Source organism: Cylas formicarius, unplaced genomic scaffold (assembly GCF_029955315.1).
Source record: "Cylas formicarius isolate icCylForm1 unplaced genomic scaffold, icCylForm1.1 PGA_scaffold_1__22_contigs__length_36826433, whole genome shotgun sequence".
NCBI classification, from domain to species: Eukaryota; Metazoa; Arthropoda; class Insecta; order Coleoptera; family Brentidae; genus Cylas; species Cylas formicarius.
In genome coordinates this window covers 15642796-15668327 of record NW_026844264.1, presented here as the reverse complement: position 1 = coordinate 15668327, position 25532 = coordinate 15642796, and the positions used below count along the sequence as shown (strand labels likewise).

The 25532-nt window shown below is 33.9% G+C and overlaps 3 protein-coding genes and 1 long non-coding RNA gene across 7 annotated transcripts in view; 1 reads left to right on the top strand and 3 right to left on the bottom strand.

Moving 5' to 3' along the window:
• LOC132697513 (period circadian protein) overlaps positions 1 to 16331 on the bottom strand; it is a 35537-nt gene extending 19206 nt beyond the window's left edge. For 2 of the 4 annotated variants that reach the window (XM_060663114.1, XM_060663116.1), the window contains exons 1-8: positions 16251 to 16331; positions 11416 to 11550; positions 11281 to 11361; positions 10877 to 11010; positions 10633 to 10734; positions 9714 to 9850; positions 9450 to 9657; positions 8370 to 8573 (exon numbers count right to left, since the gene is read on the bottom strand). In XM_060663114.1, the coding sequence (XP_060519097.1) occupies positions 8370 to 8573; positions 9450 to 9657; positions 9714 to 9850; positions 10633 to 10734; positions 10877 to 11010; positions 11281 to 11361; positions 11416 to 11510 (961 nt within the window). In that variant the 5' untranslated portion in view covers positions 11511 to 11550; positions 16251 to 16331. Of the gene's footprint in view, positions 1 to 8369; positions 8574 to 9449; positions 9658 to 9713; positions 9851 to 10227; positions 10263 to 10632; positions 10735 to 10876; positions 11011 to 11280; positions 11362 to 11415; positions 11551 to 16250 lie in introns of those variants that run through there. The other 2 variants (XM_060663115.1, XM_060663117.1) reach the window with 2 other exon arrangements.
• LOC132697518 (uncharacterized) lies at positions 1923 to 7937 on the bottom strand. Its single transcript, XR_009618165.1, has 4 exons — positions 6277 to 7937; positions 6153 to 6216; positions 5768 to 6096; positions 1923 to 1937 (listed from the first exon to the last, which is right to left on the bottom strand). It is a non-coding gene; the product is annotated as an uncharacterized LOC132697518 (long non-coding RNA).
• Positions 16332 to 17521: 1190 nt separating the features above from the next.
• LOC132696627 (RE1-silencing transcription factor-like) lies at positions 17522 to 19404 on the top strand. Its single transcript, XM_060661565.1, has 2 exons — positions 17522 to 18121; positions 18178 to 19404. The coding sequence occupies exons 1-2, from the start codon at positions 17614 to 17616 to the stop codon at positions 18756 to 18758; spliced, it is 1089 nt and encodes a 362-aa protein (XP_060517548.1). The 5' UTR covers positions 17522 to 17613; the 3' UTR covers positions 18759 to 19404.
• A 467-nt stretch (positions 19405 to 19871) lies between these two features.
• Positions 19872 to 25467, bottom strand: LOC132697515 (WD repeat and HMG-box DNA-binding protein 1). Its single transcript, XM_060663118.1, has 3 exons — positions 25108 to 25467; positions 24063 to 25046; positions 19872 to 21663 (listed from the first exon to the last, which is right to left on the bottom strand). Exons 1-3 carry the CDS (start codon positions 25182 to 25184, stop codon positions 20013 to 20015), a joined length of 2712 nt encoding a protein of 903 aa, XP_060519101.1. The 5' UTR covers positions 25185 to 25467; the 3' UTR covers positions 19872 to 20012.
• Between the last annotated feature and the right edge of the window lie 65 nt (positions 25468 to 25532).

Here is a 25532-nt window from a genome sequence, read left to right as displayed (position 1 = left end):
CACAATTTTCTCTTGAGCCATCATATACACGTATTTATGTCAGAACTTCTAAATCGAGACTAAATTTATTTCAAAACGTCTACGTTGTCTACCCACGAATCGTGCGACTTATCCAATCCCAACCAGCGCACGAGAACCATATTGCCTCGTCTGCGCAACACCTTTTCGACGAGATATAAGTCCGGGTTAACTGTCTTCTGCAATTCTTCTTCATAAAATCCGCCCATTATGGGTTTACCCTGCATATCTTGAAGCAAATACGTTACGGGGTTAGTAACCCGTACTTTAACAATTTTAAACAATTCCGTGGTCCAATTCGGTGTATAACCTTTGTTGAAAACGTGCTTGACTTTGCTGATTCTAACGATGTCGCCGACTTTAAGTTTACGAGGACCGAATATTTTTATGCTACTATACGCGGTTTTCAAAATTCTCTTTTCGTTGCTCTTACTCACATCGATGGGTTTCGTACCCGTCGTTCTATGTTTTGTGTTCAACTCCAACCATTGATTTTGACGGAGAATCCGCTTACTGTTTATGGGTCAGTTATTACAGGATAAAATATTCGGAAATTTTAGTTTGTAAATCTTGTCACTTTATATTTCAACTAGTTAAAAAATTTAAAAAGAAAAATTTTAGACTTTTATTGGATCACTATCATTTACAGCTGGATATAAATAATTTGAATGATGTATATCACGATAAACAATTTTGGTGTCAAAGCTGCTTTGAAGAAGTTTTGTTCACTGTAGAAACTGAAGATGAATGTAATTTAATGCTTCACGATGAGAGGAAATATGGAAAAAAGTTACGCTTTTCTGATAGTCCATTGAACTATTAATACTGTGGTTTTATTATAACATATGTAACTGTAGATAAGACTTTTATGTATTGATTGTATTCCATTGTATTGCAACAAGAATAAACATGTATATATTTAGACGCTATTTTCTTTTTTACCACCACCACAACACCGCATAATAATTACACAGAAGTTTGTAATTGTATAATTTATTTATTATATACATTATTACTATTTTACAATTTCGTTAAATGCTAAATTATTAAATTGTTCTAGTTTTCTTTTGCACTCTTGAGCTTGCATCCGCGCCACTTGCAAGTCTGTATTAAAAAGCGCAATTATGCGGGGTTAAGGTCGAAAATGTATACTTTCAAAATTTTAACGGGTTCGGTAGTTAAAAAGTCAAAGGGTATTCAGTACAATATTGTAAAAAATAAAATTTCATTTGATGACTACGTAGAATGCTTAACAAATTTTAGGGAAAAGTACGCCACTCAACGAACCATTCGTTCATACACTCACAATGTATTTAGCATCGAACAAACAAAAGTTGCCTTGAGTCCTTTAGACGATAAACGTTATCTTTTGCCGAATTCATATGAAACGCTTCCGTGGGGACATTATAAAGTGCCGTAATTATTTTTTAATATATTTTTGTTACAGATTATGGTCAAACAACTTACATTAGAAAGCCTTTGTATTATAACAATTTGCGAAAATATTAGGTGTAGTGCTGATTTTTTGCTTGAGTCACCTTTGCCTTGGAAACTAACGATACTAATATTTAAATATTATTCGAAATATAGATGGAAGTACCTTAAACAATTAGCGCTCCAGTCTGATGGCAATTCTTTATTAAATTTAGAATTCATTCTGTTGAATAAGAGATTTGGATCGTCTTACAGAAATAGCATTTTGGCAACTCCAACCATTGATTTTGACGGAGAATCCGCTTACTGTTTATGGGTCAGTTATTACAGGATAAAATATTCGGAAATTTTAGTTTGTAAATCTTGTCACTTTATATTTCAAGTAGTTAAAAAATTTAAAAAGAAAAATAATCAGCACTACACCTAATATTTTCGCAAATTGTTATAATACAAAGGCTTTCTAATGTAAGTTGTTTGACCATAATCTGTAACAAAAATATATTAAAAAATAATTACGGCACTTTATAATGTCCCCACGGAAGCGTTTCATATGAATTCGGCAAAAGATAACGTTTATCGTCTAAAGGACTCAAGGCAACTTTTGTTTGTTCGATGCTAAATACATTGTGAGTGTATGAACGAATGGTTCGTTGAGTGGCGTACTTTTCCCTAAAATTTGTTAAGCATTCTACGTAGTCATCAAATGAAATTTTATTTTTTACAATATTGTACTGAATACCCTTTGACTTTTTAACTACCGAACCCGTTAAAATTTTGAAAGTATACATTTTCGACCTTAACCCCGCATAATGACTAATGATGGTGCCATTAGTCTCATCCTTCATCAACCCCAAAACCTTTTTGTTGATTTGCGGTATATTATAGGGATTGTCATTAGGATAATCAGACGTGTCAAATTTTGTTAAATCGGCCTTAATAACGCTTTCATATGCGTCATAACATTTGATATTATAAATGAAACTGTCCGTATCCATGTATTGAATTTTACATTTTTCGGGACCCAAATTTGGAAGCATGTAATTATAATGAAACTCGTACATGGTCGTTTTCGACAAATCCAATATGGACATTCCAATATAAAGTGGCTTATTAAAGCAAAGTTCCGATTTTTTTAATTCTATAAGCAACAAATTGTTATCAAGTATGGTTCTACTGTGAAATCTAGGACTAGAAATTAAATTTTTCGCACCGTAGCGACCATCCCACGCTTTAACAAATTTAACAATACGATGCTTGCGAATGTTTTCCATTGTTTTACCGTAAGCGGCATTATTAAACAATTTGTATAAATTTATACCAAATTTTGTCTTTGCTTGGGTTCTTAATTTATTATTATGATCGATATAACATTTCAACCAACGAGATTGGTTAAATTTTAATATTTTGTGAATTTTCTTTAGTACGAGACCGTTTTTGAGAGCCTGTTTTAAATTGCGATAGTGTATGACGTATTTTTCTTTATTATACAAAGTAGTCATTAGTTTTGGTAACTTTGAATTGGGGGGCACTCGATGTTCGGCACAAAATGGAAAATCTCTATGTGTGTCATGTAATTTCTGCGGGTATTCCAGGTCTACCTCTAGGATATATCCTTGGGAAGATTCATCTGGAATGTTCATGACATTAAATGAATCAATCTCTTGATGAGACATCCAGTCGAATCCTCCGTAAGGAAGAGGCTCGCACATGGCCTTGCCATAGAGGTTATTGACGTCAAAGTACATGATATAGGAATCATCCCTGGATGAATCGTAGTTGGGCATATATTTATTGTTGGCCTCCGCATATCTACCAACACACACCGAAATTCCACCTCGTATAGCCCGCTCGATAAACATAATTTGGTCAATGTCGCGCAAAAGTTCTAAACGACATTTTGTGAATCTAAGCATGCAATCCCATGTATACCCGGGCATACTGAAATACCACGCCGGATCCAAAACGTGTGTTGCCATACAAGTTTTTCGAAAATTTTCGAATATATCTGCCAGAAGAATAACGTCGGTTTTTAAATACAAATCTGAATACTCGCCTAAATTTTTTATTTCAAACGACTGCCAAACACTTTGTGCGTGGGAATATTTTTCTTCACTAATATTGCTTTCACTTAATTTATTATAGAATTCTTCAATCGGGGGTAAAGTTGTTTCATTTAATTTGTCTATATGGTCGATGTAATCGTAACAAAAAATACCTTTTTGCGACAGTAAATTTAATTTTGATTCGTCGAGATCGGAAAATTCTTTTCTTAAAATATATAGTTCATTTTTATCCATACTGGAAACTAAATTATCCAGAGATGCTCCCAAAAATCTAAACGAATCTATAAATCTAAATTTTATGTTATAATCAGGTTCGAAATATGTAAAAGAGATGTATTTTTCCTTATTAACCGGAACTATGGATACATAGCTTTTTTTTGCTAAAACCGGAAGCAGGAAGTGGCTATCGTATCCAGAAAGGTTCTGGAATACTACGGGCACTACAAATATTTTTTTAAAATTTAAATTACAAGCCTGATGGGCAAAACCTCTAAATTTACCAGTAAAATGATCATGGTCACGAACAATAACATCTTCTTTTAAAAAAGGTTTTTCACAAATATGACAATGACTCGACCTTTGATCTAGACTAATTTCACTATCCATTGGTATAATATCCTTAAATTTTGAACGAACAAATTTTGATAAATTAGATATTTCCTCCACGAACCAATCAATACAATCTAGACCACGATAACTTTTGAAAAATGATATTGAATCATCATAAGAACATTTAAAGTAATATGCAGCACTGTAAGCTTCGTGCTTTTGGTATTTCGAGGTTTTATCTGAAATTTTCAAATTTACTTTTCTCAATTGACTCTCAAAATCGGCGTAAATTACAAACGGAGTCCTTTGTTTATATATATGGTTTCGAAATTCAACGTAATCATATTTGGGAAAAGACACTTTATACTCATTGAAACTGGAACATATTGTTTCGTGGTCATGTAGACGAGTTTCGTTATTGAAATAATTCAAACACCTATCGCAAATGTATTTCTTGTGATTATATTTACTGAGCTGTGAGGAAACTAATCGAGACAAATTTTTAATGTAACAATAGTGATATTTTATTTCTTCATAATCATTATCTTGCGGATCAGGATCAAAATCATTAACTTTTGGATAATATTTATTTTGTATTAACAACAAATTTGAATGTTTTTCGCGTTTTTCTTTTGTTAATCGTGCAGGTAACACGGAATAAAAACTAGTTTTTTCATTTTTATTAAGCTCTAAGATATAAACATTGATGGAAATATCATTGTCTTTTTCAAATTTGCTTATTTTATTCATTTCCATAGGTGTTTGTAAATTTTCAGTTTTCAAAACACTTTTGTAGTATGGATATGAAGAGGGTAAATACTGACGAAAACGTGCTGGAAAGAGTCCGCATACAACTGACCAATAAAAACACGCTTGATCGTCATTTCTAATGTTAATACAAGCCCTTTTATTCGCAATTTCTTTAGGCAACTCAACGAAGGATGACCCGTTACCCATTTCAAATTTATTAATGTTAATCTCTAAATAAATAATATTATTTAAAGCCCACCCGGAATCACGTTCCTGAAACTCTGACATTTGATTTAAAATTTTATCTTGGACATTTTCAACAAACCAATCATTCAATTCTGTTCCTAAATCAACTACAGCATTTCCGGTACTCAGATATTTAACATCAACTTCGCCTTGGACATCATTTTTTGCCTTAATAAATTCACCGCAAAATGTGGTATTTACTTTCAGCAATAAAAATTTCTTTAAAATTTGACTAATTTTTTGTTGAAATATTGGACGACAATCGTTTAAAAATTGAATTAAATCTTTATGAAGTAAATTAATTATGACACCAGTCTGAACTCTTCCCTGGAAACACGACGCTACCGATTCCCATACAACCATTTCATTTGTGTTTGTCTCGCGGCTACTACTTTGTAATCCCAATCCAAAATGCTTATGTTGATAATTAAGAATAATTTTTCTAATAGCTTTCAGATGTTGAATTGTAGTTTGTAATTTTCTTTTTAACCCAATAGATAAATCCTTTTCGTTAGAAACGATTTGGTTGCAAGATTCAATATTTTTATTTAGTCTCCTAAGCCACACATCACTATCTCTAAGAGTGAACTTGTCGGAAATATGCTTTTTTAATTTTTGTAAGGTTAAAATTAAGATTTGCGCTCTATGAATGATCTGCTTTACGCGCATCGTGGTTTATTAAATATATAACAGTAAATAAGACTTACCCTGTATAATATGTTGATTAATTTTGAATTATTTTGAATTTCTTTAAAGAGTTGGGCTTTCCAATATCTTTGGATCCCTCGTAGACCAGTTTGTACTGCCCCGATGCAAAGTGTTCTAGTCTCGGACGGAAAGCTTCTGTCACGCGAGTAGGAAGAAATACTACGGAATTTTCTAATTGCAGCAACACGGAATTGCCAAATTTTGTATTAACAATTTTGGCTCTAGTAATTTTAAACGGAACGCCTATCGGCAATTCATGCAGTTTGACAATCGGCTGCTCAAAATCACCTTCTGCAAGACAGGTTTGATTCAGTTGACTTAAGTCCATCTATAAATTATTATTAATTATTTTATCTCAAAATAAAAAAAATAAAAAAAACTTACGCTTAAGATTGCTGCTATTCTATTTGCGGTTACGGGTTGAGAGTACTAAGATGATCTTTAGGACCTTTATAAAATAATAACAAATGTTAAAGAATTAAAATAAAACAATAAAAAAGGTACTTACTGCTTTTTTGTACGAACACCAAACCACTAAGTTAGCTTCCACGTTGCACGAATAATACCAAAAACAACTACTGACAAAACAGAGAAAAATGAGATGTATTTATACGGTGCGAGAATACTTTCTAAAAGTTAACAAACGAAGACACCTCCACATGCGTTGCAACAAATTTTTCCCATTACGTTAATCCCACGGAGCAAATATAAAGGGGGCAATTAATTATTATTCTCAACAAGCAAAACAACTCGACATTTAGACTCGGCGCGTTATGAAATTCCACATCCCATACGGAGATTGTAAAAAATGAAAGCAAGTTGGCCTTGATCTTTTGCGGCAACATACGTTCGTCCAACGTCCGAAGCGGTTGCGTTCCCGTGTGAAAGCGTGTTGACCTTGAGACTCCTACCTGCACGGTTGTCTGGCGACAACATCGCGTCTATTCAAATCGGCGTTGGTGCTTGTGGGTAGAAGACCTTTTCGACTTTTAATTCAACCATGGAAGGGAGTGCATGTGTATAAATACGTTGCATGTGTATTATAGACTATATTCAGTGCAATGAATACAGAAGTGCGATGTCCATTTCCCTACGACCCTACAACTGGTAAGTTTTATATTTTAATTACCTTTATACAGTGCGCGTCTTTTCTTGTGGGTTTCAGTTTGGGTTATCACTTTTTTGGTTAGTTTCTACCTGTTTTTAAAATATGATACTCATCTTTTTTACGTTGCATAATAACCGATTTAAATTGAGTGTTTTTAATAGCTTTTAAATGACAGTGAATGGAAAAGGGAATTTTGGCTTTTAAAAAATAAACAATTTTTAAATTTGTTTCAAAAATGTGCGTTTTATGGGGAAAACGCGAAATATGTTTTATTTTTTGTACTAAAAAATTGCAGTTTGCCTTTTTGACAATAATAATCGAATTAAATTGAGCGTTTTTAATATCTTTTAAATGACAGTGAATAGGGAATTTTGGCTTTTAAAAAATAAACAATTTTTTAAAAATTATTTGATGACCCCCCACTTACTGAAAGTTTTGTTTCAAAAATGTGCGTTTTATGGGGAAAACGCGAAATATATACATATTTTTGTTTATTTTTTGTACTAAAAAATTACAGTTTGCCCTTTTGACAATAATACACGTACATTTAAATGACAGTGAATTGAAACGTGAATTTTGGTATGCGCGTATAACTTAAAAAACAATTTTTAAAATTATTTGATAACCCCCCTTTTTGGAAGTTTTGTTTAAAAAAAAAAAAATGTGTGTTTTATAGGAAACGCTACATATCATACTTTGTTTTGTTCTAGAAAAAATCGCGGTTTGTCCGTATGACAAGTCGCATATTATGTTGGCGCATCGCTTAGGGCGTCACATATTCAAATCACACAAAGAGTACCGGGGGTTAGAATTCCCGGTACGACATGAAACGACAAGGGAACATCACCAGCAGCAGGAGCAACCCGGTGGATCAAAAGAAACAAAGGAGCAGCAGGAGTACCCGGGTGGGTGGTCGACGGAGTGGGACGGCGAGGAGTGCACTTCGTATTTAGATTTCCTCCGGGAACGGGAAGAAGAACAACGCAAGGAACAGGAACAATGGGATGGTCGACTGAATCGACATAAAAAGAAGAAGAAACTCCTCGCCAGACCAATTTTATAAATAAAATAAAATAAAATGTATTAAAATTCAAGTTTATTTAATTATCCTCCCGATCCACCGCGTCACCGCGCCGCACCGTCACCGCCCTCTACCGGGGGGGCCTACGACGGTCGGAGCGCGCGACATCTAGCAGCGACGGGCGGAACCGGGGCAAAACAGGACGCTACACAAGCGCGCGACATCTAGCAGCGACGGGCGGAACCGGGGCAAAACAGGACACTACACAAGCTGGGTGGGGGGCGGAGCGCACTCTGGTAGACAGGGGGGACACTAGGACGCCACGCGCGGGGGGCCCCCGCTGCGGGGGGGTTAGGAAATTGAGGTTATGTACGGTTTCTGTTGCTTATATCGGCACTATACATCTACTGGAACTGAAACAGAACTCAAATAAATTATACCGCAATTAAATTTACCAACACCGAATGTTTACCTTGGTAAGAACTGTATATGGGCATAGCGACTACGACCAGAAACATACCGCCATTGTTCTCGCATTTCAATTCGGGAATATCGGCAACGTATCTAATAGTAATGGTCAGATGAAAGGCTTGATAAGACACTGAGTTTTCGGATGCAGCTGCCGAGGTCGGATCGTTGTATCGTCTCAGGCACACGTAGAGGTAGTTTTTTACCTCTGAAAATGTATTACTTTAATCATTTTATTTTTATTTTGTTCTTAGTTTATTAAGAATATTTTTCTTCGAATCTGACGGTGCTGGGTTCATGATCATTACAAATTAAAACAACGAAAATTGGGTAATAAAAATTTAGTGTCTACTTTGGAATATTATAAAAAAATGAAGTACTACAGTACTATATAACAAAAATTCAAAATCAACAACTCATTTTAATCATTTCTTTTAATCTACTACGCCACTAGATATAAAAATCTGGAAAACTTAATTTTTTACTTTATTTTTTGTTATTATTAGTTGATCAACCGTGCTGACGTGTTGTCAAATTAAATTAATTTTAATGTAATCGCCCATCTACTTGAAAAGGTGATTAATAAATAACTTTAAAAAAAATACTCTTCTAACTTGGTTTCTAACTATCTTTGTATCTATCTATAGTTTGGTTTTACATATGTCGTCATTATTTTCAAAATGCAAAATAAATTACTTAAACATGAAACATAGATTTCGGACGTTTCTAGTATTTTAGTAATGGGTTTGGGAGAGGTGGATTTTAGCCGTGGCATTTGGCCGTTTGACAATTCAAACAATCACTAGCCATATCACTCAGTGAACGTATTCATTGCGTTTTGCAAAAATGTGCAAAAAACTAATGGAAATAGAAAGAGTATAGCACTCAACGGGTTGATAAACTTCTTTAGCTGCTCGTTTATTAGGAATTTGTTGCATAATCTACTAAGTTGAATAGTTGGTCCAATAACAATAGGTCATAAAGTAGTTTATTAGAGAGTAGAGCCTATTAAAATCAACATTATATAAAATACCCCTCAAATGAAGGTTACCGTAGGTCCATCAACTTTAAATTTGCATGTTACCTTGAACTTTTCCCTGGGTATCGATATAGGGCAACGCCATGCTGGTCACCACGTGAGTCGAAAACGTTTCCCTATCTTTAGGGTGGACGAAATCGATAAAAGATTTTCCTAACCACGTGTCCTTGGGAAACCCGAGGACAGAGGTTAAACCTGTTGTAGCGTACAACACCAGTCCATCTTGTACAGATATGATACAACTAAATCCTTCCTGCATTAAAAAATTTCATGTTCCGATCAGTGGGTAATAATACTGGGAAACTTTACCTCTTGCCTCGGCTCCTGAATCGAACCGGGATCAGAAAAATACTCTTCTTGAGGTGCATTTTGGTGCGATTCGTCGCCGGTTAACTGCATCTCTTCGTTCCATTGAGCCGTTGTCTCTTCTTCGGCTCGAAATTTTTCTGATGGTTAAAAACACAATGTTCAAAATGTTAAGCAAATTTTCACTAGCCAAGACTTCCAAATCTTTAACAGAATTATAGTTCAAAAAATAACTTTCATTATGATACGTAATGAATGAATCAAAAAGCAAAATTATGATATTATATACACCAAAATTGACGTTAACCCCAATTTTTTAATGCTTGTTGATATCTAAACATTTTTCTTGCAATCAAATTCTGAAAAGAGATGTTCTTGCTCTTATTTTTTATATTTTGTCTAAATGTCACATTCAAAAAAATCGAAATGTTACGGCATTTTCTGATTTTTTTTCGTATCTTCATTTTATTTTAATAACGTAATTTTTCTTCGTTTTTCTTTCGCCATAGACACTTACTTCCAACACTAGATGGATCATTTTTGGTCGTCAGCCTGTTTCAAATACATAATATGAAGGTAGGAATGCGAATATACAATACAATGATGTGGTGCATAACTTCGGGTCATGATCCGTGTTTAAAAAAAAATCATTTTAAATAGTATGCGTTGATAGTGGAAAACCTTTAACACAGTAACGTTTATTTAAATGGCGTTTTATCCAAATGGAGATCAAGTAAGTCATGCCATGTGTTGGAGATAGAGGGAGGTTGTTTTAAACACATTGTCGTGTTTTAGGTAGAAAAAAACCACAACCACACCGACAAAAATGTGGATTTAGCATCAGCTGCGTGACTATTATTACTTGTTTTCTCAACCTCGGATATAAACCCATTATTTTATACAATTATGATAATTGTATTACCTGGCAAAATTTGTACTGATTGTGATGCCGACACCGGTTCTTCGTTACTCGTTACATTTTCTAGAATAGAAGATGACGCTTCAGGTACGACGGATGGCAAGGCTTTAAAAATTTTTTAAAATGCGCGTTAGGTACAACACAAACAAATACAACCCCTAAAAATCATCAAATTTTCGTAACACCACATATTGTTAACAAGAGGATAGGTACGCACAAAAATAGGGTCTTATGAATAATTAAATACCTAAGTTAAGTTGCGCAGAACTATCTAAACAATCCAACAACGTGTCGCCGGGCAACACTTCGGAGGCTCGCAATTTTTTCTTGATGTGATCCTCATCTTTGTTACGTTTAGAGGGGTGCTGGTGAAGATTATCACTGCAACGGACAAAAATCGGGTACTGTGAAAGCATTAGTTATGTTTTGGCCAATTTTTATATATTTATGAAGCATAATTTAAGAAATATATCCAATCTGTTTCATTTACAAAAAAGAATACTTTACGCCTGGAATTTTCCAACTCAAGAAAAGAAAAAACTGATTTGATTCTCGATCTAGGAAAACCCAAAAGTTCAACAAATCAATAAAGAAAATGGAACTGAACCGTCGAAAGGGGACAGAATATACCATTTGCGAAGTATTTCTTACCTTCCGTTTGCATTTGGTGCTCCGCCATATCCGCTACTGCCACTCGAATTGCTCCCGCTGTGTCTGGATTTAGACCCAGCGCTTTAAAAGGAAAAATTACGTATATTACTGAGATACCAGAAAGTAGTAGCTAACCTTCTTTGCGAGTTACTATTACTACAGCTGTTGGGATATCCTGAATCGGAATTGATTGTGTTTTTCGTAGTGGTTGTGCTGGATTCAAATTCCATGATTATATTTAACAGACTTTCACGATCATTAGATTAAACTCTGAAACAAAAACACAGGATTGGATAATTATAACGAAGCATATCTGGAAAACATTTTTGGCATTTGAAAAGTAAGTAATATCCATTTAGTAAACAGTAGAATAAATTTTTTGTCTCATAAATGCTCCAAACTAAAACTACTGAAGATTTCAAAAGTTGTTACCCATGTAGTTCCACACGCCAAACTAATAAAATCCTAATTATTTACGTTCTTCAAAAACATTTACTCAAATGGGATCAATCATAGACAGACCAGCCGATATCTTGTTGACTGGTGCAAATTGAAAAATGCGTTCTTCTCACAAAACTAATTTTCCTAGGTTGCGTAACCGGTAGAATCCAATAAAGGTTGCACAAATGTTTGAAAACGTGACCCGCCTTGGAGGTGGTCGCTGTGTTTAAGACCCCATCGAGTTAATTTAATGGAATCCAATTGATTTTGAAAACTGATATACAAGTCTGAATGTGTGGGTTGTGTTCGTTATTTGCTAGTGCACCAGTATAAGGTTGTGGAGTAAATTCCAAACTGTTGCTCTTCCAACATTGTCGACATATTACGGGAAAACATATGTCACTTTTGAGGAGGACATTTCCATTTTGGTACGATTATCGCATCCCATTCGCAAATATAGCTCTTGATTATATAAGAAATTGAAATTAAACGGACTTGACGTCCAATTAATTGAGTAATCGATAGGAAATTGCTTTTGTTCGGATATTCCAAAAATAGAACTACCAATATTACATCACTCGTAACAGCTACGGTTTACAATGAAAGTGTGCTAATTTTATTCCCATTGTGAAGATTCATTTAACGAGCAATTTCAGATTAATTAATTGACTATTCTCGTGGCGTCGAAAAACGGTAACAGACACGACATTCGAGTGACTTAAAAAAAAAAGAGGTTTTTTAAGACATTCTCTAACTTTGCTAGCTTTCTGGAAAAATGTTTCTCTTCAGAACTTCCCACATTTTTAAAATTTTTGATCAAAGGTTTAGCATTTTACAGCTTTTATTGGACACGTTATGTCACTAGAAATGGAAAAGATTACTGTACCCCAATCGTTTAAAAAACTAAATTAACCAAATGGGACTAACTAATTTTTCATACTTTTGCAAATTTATTATGGTTTCTGAAGAAAATTCTCAATTAGCGACTAGAAACATTGTTATTGCTATTATTGATTATTTTGGGCTAATATTGTTTGGTTAAGGCACCAATTAATTTGCCTAAAGTATGCACTATAATCATTAACAGACAGAACTGCTCAAAACATGGATGTTTTCAAAGTGTCTCCCATTTCGAAAATGTTGATACTGACAAATGACGACAAAATGGCGAGAGCAATGCAATCACTGAACTCAAAGATTTGAATAAAGCACTTGCGGCGCATAAAACATTACATATCATTATAATCACTATAAGACAGTCATGAATCATCATTAATACGGTTAGGATGTTGAATCATTCTAGTGCCATTAACTAGCTCATATGAGGAGATCATTTAAAGTTCAGCGCAAAATTATCAAGACTATATTTAGTAAAAAATATTCTGAGGATGTTATACTAATTTTTAAACAAAATAGGCAATTAAGAATGCATAGTCTATACATATATACAAGGCAGCCAGATATACATGTAGATTTTTCAAAACTTAAAAGTAACAGATTTTGTTATTGTTATACACTGCCTTAAGGACCAGAGTGAAGCACTTTAGCAAAGCCAGTACATAAAACAAATTTTATTGGATAATTCTATTTGTGACAGCCATCATGCATCGCACTTATTGAATGATCTATTTGTGAACCTTTGTGCTATATGTTGGTAAATTCCATAAGTTTGGATAGCTATAACCTAAATGATAACAATCAATCTTCAAAAGCCCCAAAAATTTCAGTTCAGTTGATCTGTGTACCGTTTGCCCGGGTGATGATGCAATGGCTACCGGGGAAGCTAATCTCACCAAGAAATCGGACAGAAATCCCGAAATTGAGTAATAGTGTAAAAGATAGTCCACTTGAAAGCGACGATATGCTGTATATGTTCAATGTATTGAATATAGATATTGTAATAGAGTGGTCATATATATGAGCCATACACGCGATGTAGACAAAACCACGCCCAATACAGTGGTATAATGAAAGAAATACCTACAAAATTCTTCACAGTAGCACTAATATAAGAAGTAAAAACTAATCTGCCGGTCCACCCACCTAGTTTAAAGTAAAGTACTTGAATTATAGAACATGGAATAAGATATTCCAATATTTAAATTCACACGTCTGCTCAGATCAAGTTGAAATCCATTACGGTCATCGACATTCAAAACCAAAAATTGTGTAACGTTGACTTCTCGTTGCGAAAAAGTCAAACTCGCCCCTCGCATTTTATATAACTGGGATGGGGAACTGATTACGAAACGAAATAGGGATTTGTAGGAAAGGCACGTACTGATGCTCACGCCCCGTGCAACGTGACTTTTAAATGTGACCCTATTGTTTGCAATGAACGCAGCTTTAAATTTTCCACAGCGTCTCAGCATTATGACGTTAATAGGGTATCAAACAAACAAACATCAGCAAAGATAGACTAATTGTATTCAGGGCGAAACATCCGTTAATATATGAAACGCAGGTTATAGTTTGTGCAAAACTTTAGTTAAATTTGGAATTGGAAACTTTTATTTTCAGTAAAAGCTTGATAGGACAAAAAATATGTTTTGATTGATACAGATAATACGGTGTAACGGAGCTACTTTGTAGTACCGCCAATTAGCACTAAGCTGGTAGTCTAGTCACGCAAAAAATCTAAATCTACCAATCGAAATTTTCAGAAAGCAGAGGTGCTCAATTTCGGTAATATTGGGATATTTTAGACACAAAATCAAGAAATACTTGAGGTAGTTGTGGCTATTCTACTATTCTGGCTATTCTACAAGATGACATTTTCAGAAGTTCAATCTACGGTTCGTCGATCGAGAATCAACAACCTTTAGGTAGATATTGAGACGTGTGCGGTAGGCTATTACTGAAAAAACTATATATATTATATCCATTTGTGTAGAAGTGAGTACACAAATTAGATAAATACCTCTACGTATCTACGACCCTTATTTTATAAAAAAAAAGTTTTTTCTGGAGCTGAAATACATTGCCGAATTGGATTCCGTATTAATGAAACAACACAACCAAAATGCTTAATCTACAATGCAAAATTTGTTTGTTAAAATCGATCGGATCGACTATTTCCGTGAAGCCTGCAAAAAACGTTTTCCCTTTCCAAAGTAAAATAAGTATTAAGAAGATCTGGGCCATAACTCTATTTTTTTTTTAAATAAGGAAATTGCCACTTATTGAATGTTTCAAATAACGAAAATATTTCAATTAACGAATAATTATAATTATTAATGTCTAAATTTAGCAGGATAGGAAGGTAAATTAGGTCGAAAGCTTTGAAAAGTTGAACTGAAAGTTCAGATTTTCACGAAATTATATATTTTCACATGACACTTGTTTCGACAACACCATGTCTTTATCAAAAATATTTGATAAAGACACGGAGTGGTCGAAACAATTGATAAAGACACGGTGTTGTCGAAACAATTGTCATGTGAAAATATATAATTTCGTGAAAATCTGAACTTTTATTTTTGAGATCCATTTTTTACATTTATTTGCATTTACACATTTTTACTAAATTTGTTTGTGAAATTCATAAACTTTGATGGAATTTTGTTAAAAAAAAGCACAAATTTCGTATAACTTTTTTGAATATTCACTAACAAAATTTGTTTCGTAAAAATTTTGCGAATTCACTCTCTTTATACAGAAAACAAAAATTTACAACTTTTTTCTCAAATTTCGAAAAAAAAACTTACAAACTTTCTACGAAATTTTGTAAAAAAAGTGTGAAAGTACAAAAATGTTATTCGTAACCACATTCTGGTAAGTATGCAATTGCAAATGCAGCAAAACTCGTTAATTATATATATATATTATAATCTGCAGTATATTTTTTAAAAAGGTATTTGAGATTTGATTCAACCAAAAAATTAAATTATTCTAGGGTATGCGTGTTAACACTACGAACGTTTGAAATTAACAAAATTTCGGTCTTTATGTTAGATTTTCGTGTGCAAATAAAATATATACTGTCGTATATGCTCCACCAACGCCTTTAGAAAATACAAAACAAATGTTTGGGTAGAAAAAATATTGGCAATATAGTAATCTTGTCACCCGACTTCGTCATATAGTGTATTTGTTGAAATTTGTTGAATAATATATTATTACAAAAGGCCCACTTTTCCGGGTCTTTTCGATCGATTACAATGGAATGGTTGGTTTTTTAAAAATTCAAATTACTTTTGCGAGATACGACTCCAAAGAAAATCTTCCGACAGCTACGATGCAATGCCACCGCGCTTGTCCAGATCTGATTCTTAACAATTTCATCAATTTTATATTCTTAGTAAATCGATCTCGCTGCGTAGCTTCAATTACTCTATGAGCAGCACCGTTTGTCATAGTCAAGTTTCCTTATTTATCTTTTATTGCTAAATTTACATACTTCCTAAGAAATTAAAAAAAATATATTTAAATTAATCAAAATATTTTTAAAATCACAAAAAAATTATAGTGCAAAGGAATTTATATATACATATACAATTAAACTGGAGAAGTCTAAATTTGTTTCTTACCAAGTTAAGGTTGTATTCGTTGTCGCTGCTAACACTAAACTGATTGCAAATATGAGGCTAAAATACAAGCATGCGTTAGAGCGACAAGGATAGAGAAAACGCGGGATTTAACGCTCACGCTGACTGCAACGTGACTTTAAAATAAGCAAGTTATTTTAAGCTTTCTGTCTCAATAATTACCCTTTGGGGGGTAAGAAAGAAATATTACGAAACCCAATATTTTTAGTGAAACCTATTATTCTAGACAGGACAGTTTAAATATTCTTGAATGGTTATTGCGTATTATAGCTGGAAATAAATCTCTACGAACACTTAATAGCAACGACAGCAGTATTATGCTGGCCCGATCCATCCTGCTACCAGCCAACAATTTGGCTTGATGATTTTTAGGGCTTAGTACTACCTACTTTTGTTTTTCTTTGTAATTAATGCTCAAACTTGAAATACCCCCTTTTCTAAAATAATCAATTATACACCGATCAAGCGTGAGGAAATTGTCATTTTACGACTTTAGTTTTGCCACATACGACTGCAAGGCACTTCGGATATTTCCGAGATATTCTCCACAGGTTTGGGAGCGAGCACGGTTTGAATTTTGACGTTTGTCAATTCTGACGGTCATGTCACACGTCAGTCAGTGAATGTATTAGTGTTGTTTAGCAATCACTTACCTAAAAACTAATGGTCATAAAAAAAGACGGAAGACGTTTGATAGAGTTTTTAATCACTGGTAAATTAAGTGCCGTTTACCAAACTTGTTGCATAATATACTATCAACAGTTACTAGAACAAAATGAAAATTTCTAACAAATATTAAATTAACTGCATGTAGTTACAACGCTTCAGAGTTCTCCGACTTAATATATACTAAAGTGTCCAATTTTACGAAAAACGTTAATGATTTCTACCTTGAGTCGACAAAAGCCGCTATGTCTGTTTTAAACTTAATAATATGCGACACGTTCCAAATTTTGGCGCTATCTATCGGTAAATAGCAGCGTCTCTGGGCGTTATTTTTGCGTTGGTATAACGTCAAATAATGCGTACAGCAATTTAAATCTATTACGAAGGTTTGAATTGTACGCAGTAACGCAACGACGATGACAAAAGATATTCCTTCATTCTATTCTACACGAACCAAGATGGGGGAAATAAATCGTCAATGTAACCAACGAGCCAACCATACTAGCCAAGAACGGTGTTAGTCACCAAATTGATAGACCGACTTTTTATAGTTTGGTCTATGGTCATCAACTGACCATGTAGGCAAAATTAGACAGTGGTGGCTTCTGCGTCTTTTCTTTTCACTTTCTTCTTCGACTTCATCGTGTTGTTTGATTACCCGTGGTTTCATTCGTTCTCAATGAAAACCCGAAAAGAGGAGGATTCACCAGAAAACGAAGAAGATGGTGAAGAAGTGGAGCCTTTCGAATGTAAATACTGCGACTTTGAAACAGACGACATCGATATTTTGGACGCCCATATTTTTGGTCACGAAAATGAGGAGGACGACGAATCAAAGGTGGCAAAGTATACCATCAGTCCCGGAAGGAAAAGAAAAGCTAACCAAGACTATTCAATTGTATCCCCATCACAAGTTCAAACCGGCAGTGGGGCCAAGAAAACGAAAATAATGAACCAATTGGATGATGAAGACAGCACGCTCCAGAACGATGATGAAGGTCCAGAATCGTTCATATATGTGTGTCCATATTGCACTTATCAATCAGAAAGAAAAAAAGGTATTACAAAACATATATCACTCCATGAAACTCCAATTGAAGTCATGATTTACAAATGTTCGGAGTGCCCATACCAGACTAAGCGAAAGTGTGATATGCCAAAACATCTGCTAACACATTGCACAAATGGTAAGAATATTGTTTGATTAAAAGAATATTTTTCTTAATATAAATTTATTTTCCAGCACCAATGTTCGAGTGTCCAATTTGTGACTACAAAACTAAAAGAAAGAATGATTTACCAAAGCATGTTCTTTGCCACAAAAAACCCGGAGAAGCTACAACATATAAATGTGACCACTGCCCTTATACTAGCAAAAGGAAGGGTGATCTGAATAAGCACATTGCAGTGCACAAAAATTATGCCACCGGAAGATTTGAAGATCGCATTTTTAATTGCACTGAGTGTGGATACACTTCAAAACGTCTCAATGATTTACATAAACACACTGTGCTACATTGCGACAGAGAATATAGTGGAATTTTCAAATGTAAGAAGTGTGACTATGCTTCGGATAAACCGAATAAGTTTGCAAGACATGTGTTGAGCAGTTGCCAGATTATGGAGGCTTGTATTAGCCTGGATGATTGTATCTTGGTCGAGGAAAAAGAAATGCCCTATTATGAGCAGCAGGTTGAAGGGGTAACAGAACAACATGTGCTAGAAGAAAATGAAGAAGAAGTAAGTGAAATTGATAGCCAAAGGAAAGTTGTTGTTGTCACAGAATATGGAGAAGATTCAGTCGAAACTGAACAAGAAAATTGATTTAAAAGGATTACTACATAAATTTTGCCTCTCCAAAGAATTCCAAATATTTATATGTCAAAAGAAGGCATTTGCTTTTTATTTTAATTTTGTGAAATTATAATTGCTTGTATTTTACCTTGCTTATTTTTGGTGTTTGTTGGATTATTATATTTCGTTTAAAAGTCAATAATTAGTTGTTTTTACTTCATTTTATGAGGATAATCGACCAAATCTTATTACTAACTCAGAGTTACCGAGTAATACTGTACTTTAATATATAATAATAGCATATGAGTTGTATTTCTTCTAAACAGCCTATCAGTCAAAACTATTTTTTTAAATATATGTTTTACTTATATAGCTCACCAGTGGAGATTTTAAAAAATATAGGTTTATTTTGTAAAGTATAACATACAATTAGCAACAAAGATGATGGCAGCTTTATGTATCATTTTGTCACTTTGAGAACATCAAAAAACAGTTCTCGAGAGTTCGAACTCTAACTAAAGGAAGGAGGGGACTGTGTTGCATCGTAAGATGATAGTAAAAAGAATATTATATAATGAAGAGGAACAGAAACTTTTTTTGTATGTACATATGCAGAGACGATGAGGGTGAAGTTTGTTGACGAAGAATTAACATTGTTTAGAAAAATTATTACGATAAATTATTCGAAAAGCTCGGTTTGTTTCCTTTTTTACCCGCTATTTTTTAGCGCTTCAACAGCTTGTTTTAAAATATCCGGAATGTTCGTGTTTCTTTGTTGCCGGAGCCAAAATCCTCATTCTCGGCTTTAAATGATTGGGTTAGGTGTGACGTCAACAAATATATATAAAAGCATAAGTATCCTTCTCAAAATTTCGCATCCATGGAAAAAATAAGAACAATCACACTTCGTAGTATTCCTCGTCTACTATTATTGTGAAACAATTCCACTGTGCGAGAAGTATAATGTCATTGTTATCAACTTTGAATTTTTAATCTTAAGAGCAACGCTTGGTTTGTCGCGACAGTTTCACGTGAATAATAAAAATTCTCTTCTTAAGGCATGCGCACATTTATCAAATTGTCTTAAGCTCTAAGTGTCCAAAAATATGGTAATGGCAAGCTAAGTAAATATCTCGCACCTTCAGCTTGTTATTCAAACAGCAAAGCAAGTAATTAAATTATTTACAAACTAGACAAAGACAAATAACTGCGGGACGATGTATTTGTCACGCTACATAAATAAAAAAGATACTTCTATAAATAACAATATAATTAAAAGCAATTTCATTTTACAAAAAAATTATTTATTTTCTTTTGATGTCCTTTCCGTTCTTCCGGTTCCGTTTCTCCAAGTTTTCTTTTCTCGCCTACTTTATCGCGGCCCTGTAAATCGTTTTTCGCGTAATTTACGCCGGCGAGTGTATCCGTTAAACTCAATGGGTTCATTTTATTTGAGTGACCTCTCTTTAAGAAAGGATTGTCGGGGGTGCGGTGTTGGGTTGGCTCAGAACCTTGCGAAGAAAAAGTCTTGTCAACAACACTAACACCTTCTTCATTGAATAAAGACTCCTGAGTATTCACAACGGACCCACCGTCGTTCTCGTCTTTCGTTTTAGCATTTTTTTTTACAGTCCTTTTAGTAGAACTAAGCGTAAGTCTTCTTATAGCTGGAGGTTTGATAACCGATTGATTATTAGGCGTGTGAACTTCCGAGATTGGTACATCGGTTTCATCTTCTTCGTTAATTAACTTAGCTGCAAGTTCCGTTAGTTTTTCAGCCAGGCGTCTTTTGTCTAACCTTGTGGCGTATTTTAAACCCAAGTTTAAAATTTGCGGATTGCCGATAATTTCCATGAACTCAAATGCCCTCTGGTCTAGATCGTTTTTGCATGCTAAGGCGAACGTTTTCAAAGCTGTTTCTTTGTATTTTCTGTCGATATCAGCCACGTTTAGAATGGACCATGCGAATAGATTGGATTCCATCTGAGTTTTCTCAGTGTTAGGCTCAACAAATGGTGGTTCCAAAGGAAGCTCGCAGACTGTCGGTCTAGGAATAAATACCGGATACATGCTGCCTTTGCACTTAATACCGGTGACCGCTTGGTAGGACTCGAAAATGGATGTCACAAAGAAACCATCTCCAGGACTTTTCCGGTGTTTAATAAAGTCGCAGCATGGAATCCACACATTGCAGTTTTGAGGATATAAGTTTAGCATTCCAAGAGAGTCCACCATTGCTGGAGTGCCGGCATCAGAAAAACCCAACCATGAAAGAGTTGATTCTGGACCCAATGAGGCGCCTAGATCTTTAGAGATTACAGATGATTTATCAACGGTAATTAATTTTATATTGATACACTGATCATTATTTCTAATGCCGCCGAAATGATAAGCAACCAACAATGTAGTTTTAAAGGCAGCCATAGATACTATGGGCCCCGGAATTGAAACTACCGCCCGTTGTGTACCATATAGGGAACATATGCGCACTATATAATTAGACATAGCGCAGCACACCAAATTTTCCGACGCTGCTACTAAAACGACTTCTTCATTTTCCTCAAATTTGAGAATCCAATCCTTTGTGCTAGCCAGTAGGGGTACGACGATTAGCTGGCTTGAATTTGCCACTACCAAAGCACCTTTGCTTAGGCAACCCATAGTATAATCTTGATAGTTTGGCATCATCATACTATTATGAAATGTAACATCGTGAAACTCTACCTCTATGGACTTTGAAGCTAGCTCATCGTCAGCACTGTTACCGTAGCTTTTGACGATACCCACTTCATTCCAACAGAAGTACCGTGGATCAAGATGTTCGGGAGTGGATCCCGGCATGAATGGCGGTTGCAAGGGCACTTCGGGAGATCGAGGCCTCGGGGATGCAACTCGAGATGATCGCTCATCAAATTCCTTTAACTCCGACTCTGGGCTACGGAAATTTTTTTTTACAAATAGATGCTTGTCCGCAAAATTTTATTCTTTCAACATTAGCTACAATCAAGTAGAAATTGGCTTTAAAAATAGATTTTGTATCCGTTAACACTCACATTTTAAATTGATATTAAGATTAAAACCGTAATCATAGAAAATAAATACCGAAGCGTAAGCACTCTACACGGAATTTGAAAGGTTCCCTAGCCTATTTTTCGATTTTTGAACCTTTTTCTGGTAACAGAACGCAACTTTGCGATTTTATAAGAACACACAAAAAAGTTATTGCAGTTTTTGTTTATTACTTGTACCCCTCAAAAGTTACGCGCTTGGCTGAAATTTGATATTGATAATTTTAGAATCAGAGTCAGCATGCTAAAATTACTAAAACGGTAAGCTTTAGAACTTCCTAAAAAACAATTTTTAGATGCATTTATTTCATGTTCATATAAAAAACTAGGGCTTATTTTGAACGTAAAATATGCTGTTATACTTTGGCGCACTAATTTCGGGAGGCCCTCAATATCCATACGAATTTTGCTTTTATATGCCGATTCATTTTAGGATTTCAGGGTGTTTAAATTCACAAAAAAATTTTTGACCGAAACTAAAAATTCAAATGGACAATCCCGCATGATCAACCAAATTATTTCAATTTTGAAACTAAGTTAAGAGTACTAGACGGTCTCGAAATCCTGTTCCAGAGTCTTGAGAATCATTAAGGATACACACAAGAAAACTGTCAAACATTGATTTCTAAACTTATAGAATGTCAAAAAAGTAACGTTTCTGTAGGGCTCGATTGTTTTTTAATTTTCATATGTTTCGTTTTCATCATCTTAGCCAACTATACAAAAACATAAAAACGGTATAGGATTTTTACATTATGTTTGCGTTTTTTTACTAATATTTCCAACTTTTTGAAATGGGCAACATTACGCTAAGTGTTACTCTTTTTTTTATTATTTATTTATTTATTTTTATTATTTATTTTTTCAATATCATAGACCCCTAAAGTAGCAACTCTATAAGTAAATCAACTTAAAATATAAAACAAGTCAATTTTGACATAAAATTTAAAATTTCACAGACACGGTATGATTTACTTATGATATATTACGTATGTCAAAACAGTACCGAGGAATTCAAAAATTTCTTGTATACAAAGTGTTCCATTTGTAATAAAAAAATTGCTATTTGTCCACAAAATCACAAATGCCCTGTATATATAAAAATACAAAAGTATAATAGTTTAAAAGTATAAGTGAATTTAAACAACTTTATCTTCTAGTTTAAATAAAAAAATAGCACGACCTGGTACATAATCACAAAACTTAGTCACATTTATATATAAGTTCTCCAATTTGCATACTTTATTTTATACAGGTGGTAAAGCAAATTCTGTACCTTCTTTTACATATTTAATCCAGCATGCGATTTAAAAAAATTGAAAACAAATTAGTCATTTTTAACATATTTACCAGATGATGAGTGTTAATTTAATTTTTTAAATTTTCAATAAATGTAAATCTTTTGAAATTGTCGGTTAAAATTAATATAGTCATACCAAAACCAAAAATGTATGGATGTGATTGATAGATACTCTTAAATAGCAGGAAAATTTTTGTAAAAACAAATGCAAGTTTTGCCAACAAGATTGAATTCTGTGTATTACGAGGACAACTAATTTTTACAGACCCTATTGAAGCCCTTCTGATGCAGTTAAAGATCAAAAGCAGGTAAAATTATGTAGTAAAGTTTTCTTTATTTCTGTCTCTTTTTGGTTCAAATTTTAGAAAAAAATACCGTTTGCCAAACTAAATGTCAAAAATTACGCAATTTAAATACAATTTTTTACGAACTAACATTGACATGGGATAAAATGAACCTATACATACAGAAATTCCACCAAAACTAGCTAAAAATGCAACATTTTCAAAATCCCGAACTTAAAATATTACTTATTTAACACAAAAATAAAGTTAAAAAATATTTTCCATTATATTGGTCGATCTATTAACATATAACATAATACCTATTTTTGGTAAACTAGCCAAATAAATCTTTCAATTATGACAATTATTATTAACGGTAATTATAATTCCTTCACTCCTACTCCCACCATAGAAATTTTTGAGTCTTAGTAGCTGTGAATTTAGGATAGCGAGTTAATAATAATACAATATTCTATGTGGAAATCATTGAAATTACTATGAAATACTGTCACAATTTTTGATATAGTATGGTTAATCTCCTCAATTAAAACTAAATCCCATAAATGCATTTAAAGTATTCAATTAATATGTATTATTCTCTCTCTATAATTGATTCCCATTAAAAACTTAAATCCCATTGGTACAAATCTAGTTTTAAATATTGCAGTAGATAATACCTTACCTGCCCAAATATTGTTGTTTAAGTTTCTCAACCGATACAACATTGTCATTGTCTTCATCATCTTCAAACTGCACATCTTCAAAGTTAACTTCATTTTCCATGAAGCCATCCTCATCCACAACTTTGCTTATTGTACTTTCTTCACTTAACAAACATTTTGACATGATTCCCAACTGACCTTCCACATCAGTATAGACAATTTCTCCATTGTTTTTAGGATTCCACATAAGCCCACAAATAGACAAGCCTTTTTCATGTTTGCTAATTTTAATTATCTGTTTAGTTAATACCTCCCATATCACAAAATCCCCCTCAATAGAAGAGGCAACCATATATTTATTACAAGAAGAGAACTGTACAATTGAGTACGGAGAAGTAATATCCTCACAGTTTAAATAATGCTCTGACCAATCAGTGGTATTAAGCAACACAACCTTGGTTTCATGTGGATATGCTAAATATTTACCATTGACTTTATCAAAATCAATCCGACATAATAATTTTGCATTTGCAAAGCTATTTGTTTTTGGAAAACAAGATACTTCTTTCACTAACTGAGAACTTTCAACATCCCAAACTCTCAGATTACCATCTCCAGACGCGGCCGCCAATTTCTTGCCATTTGGGCATATAGCGACGCTCAAGCAAGGTCCTCTCAAATCCGTAAATATCCCAATTTTGGTTTTTGTTTCTAGGTTTAGTAATTTCACCTCCATATCCTCACAAGCGACTGCCACAATATTCCTACTTTTACAAACTACAATTTGATTAACGGGTGCAGTGTACCGATCTAAAACACCTTCCCGACTTCCTTCAGGATGCGAAAGAATTTGAATATCATTGTTGCTGGTTGCAACATACCACTTATCTTCTTTCTGACAAACACTAAGCGCCCATTCACCAATACAAACATGATGTGGATCATCGCTATTATGGATAGACCAGATTCTAATGTCGCCATCAGCCCCACATGTTACAAAAGATCTAAAAGAACAAGTGTGGAATATATAGGTATATTTGAATTAAGTAATTTATTCATATTTACTCTCCGTCATGGGCATAACATACATCCGTGTGTCCTTCTTCATGAGCGTATCGTAAAGGTTCATGAATAATAGTCATGTTTAAAATAAACGAATAAACCAACTAAACAGTCGTTGATAATTATACAAATTAAGGTTAGGCTATGTAAGATTTTATTGTTTAGAAATTCGCGCCGTTTCTTCGTTTTTTAATCTTTGTTCGTCAGTTTACTCTGCAGTTTGTTCTGAAAATTCTAATCATTCATTTTTGTGTGTTGAACATTAAAGATTTTATGCTTTGCTCTATTTCTTTAAAAAAATATCCTTTCTTATAAAATAATGCGAATACCTCATCTCGAATGGATAAAAGTAAAATACTCAGTTTTTTTTGTTAAGCAACTTAGACTATTACCGACATTAAGTAATGAACCAAGCTCAAAGTTCCCTT

Coding starts and splice junctions, on each gene's coding strand:
- LOC132696627 (XM_060661565.1), top strand. CDS start 17,614: ATGAAAACCCGAAAAGAGGAGGATTCACCAGAAAACGAAGAAGATGGT. Junction 18,122..18,177: donor GCTAACACATTGCACAAATG/GTAAGAATATTG, acceptor TTTATTTTCCAG/CACCAATGTTCGAGTGTCCA.
- LOC132697515 (XM_060663118.1), bottom strand. CDS start 25,184: ATGACTATTATTCATGAACCTTTACGATACGCTCATGAAGAAGGACAC. Junction 25,047..25,107: donor TGTTATGCCCATGACGGAGA/GTAAATATGAAT, acceptor TTGTTCTTTTAG/ATCTTTTGTAACATGTGGGG. Junction 21,664..24,062: donor AAACAACAATATTTGGGCAG/GTAAGGTATTAT, acceptor AAATTTCCGTAG/CCCAGAGTCGGAGTTAAAGG.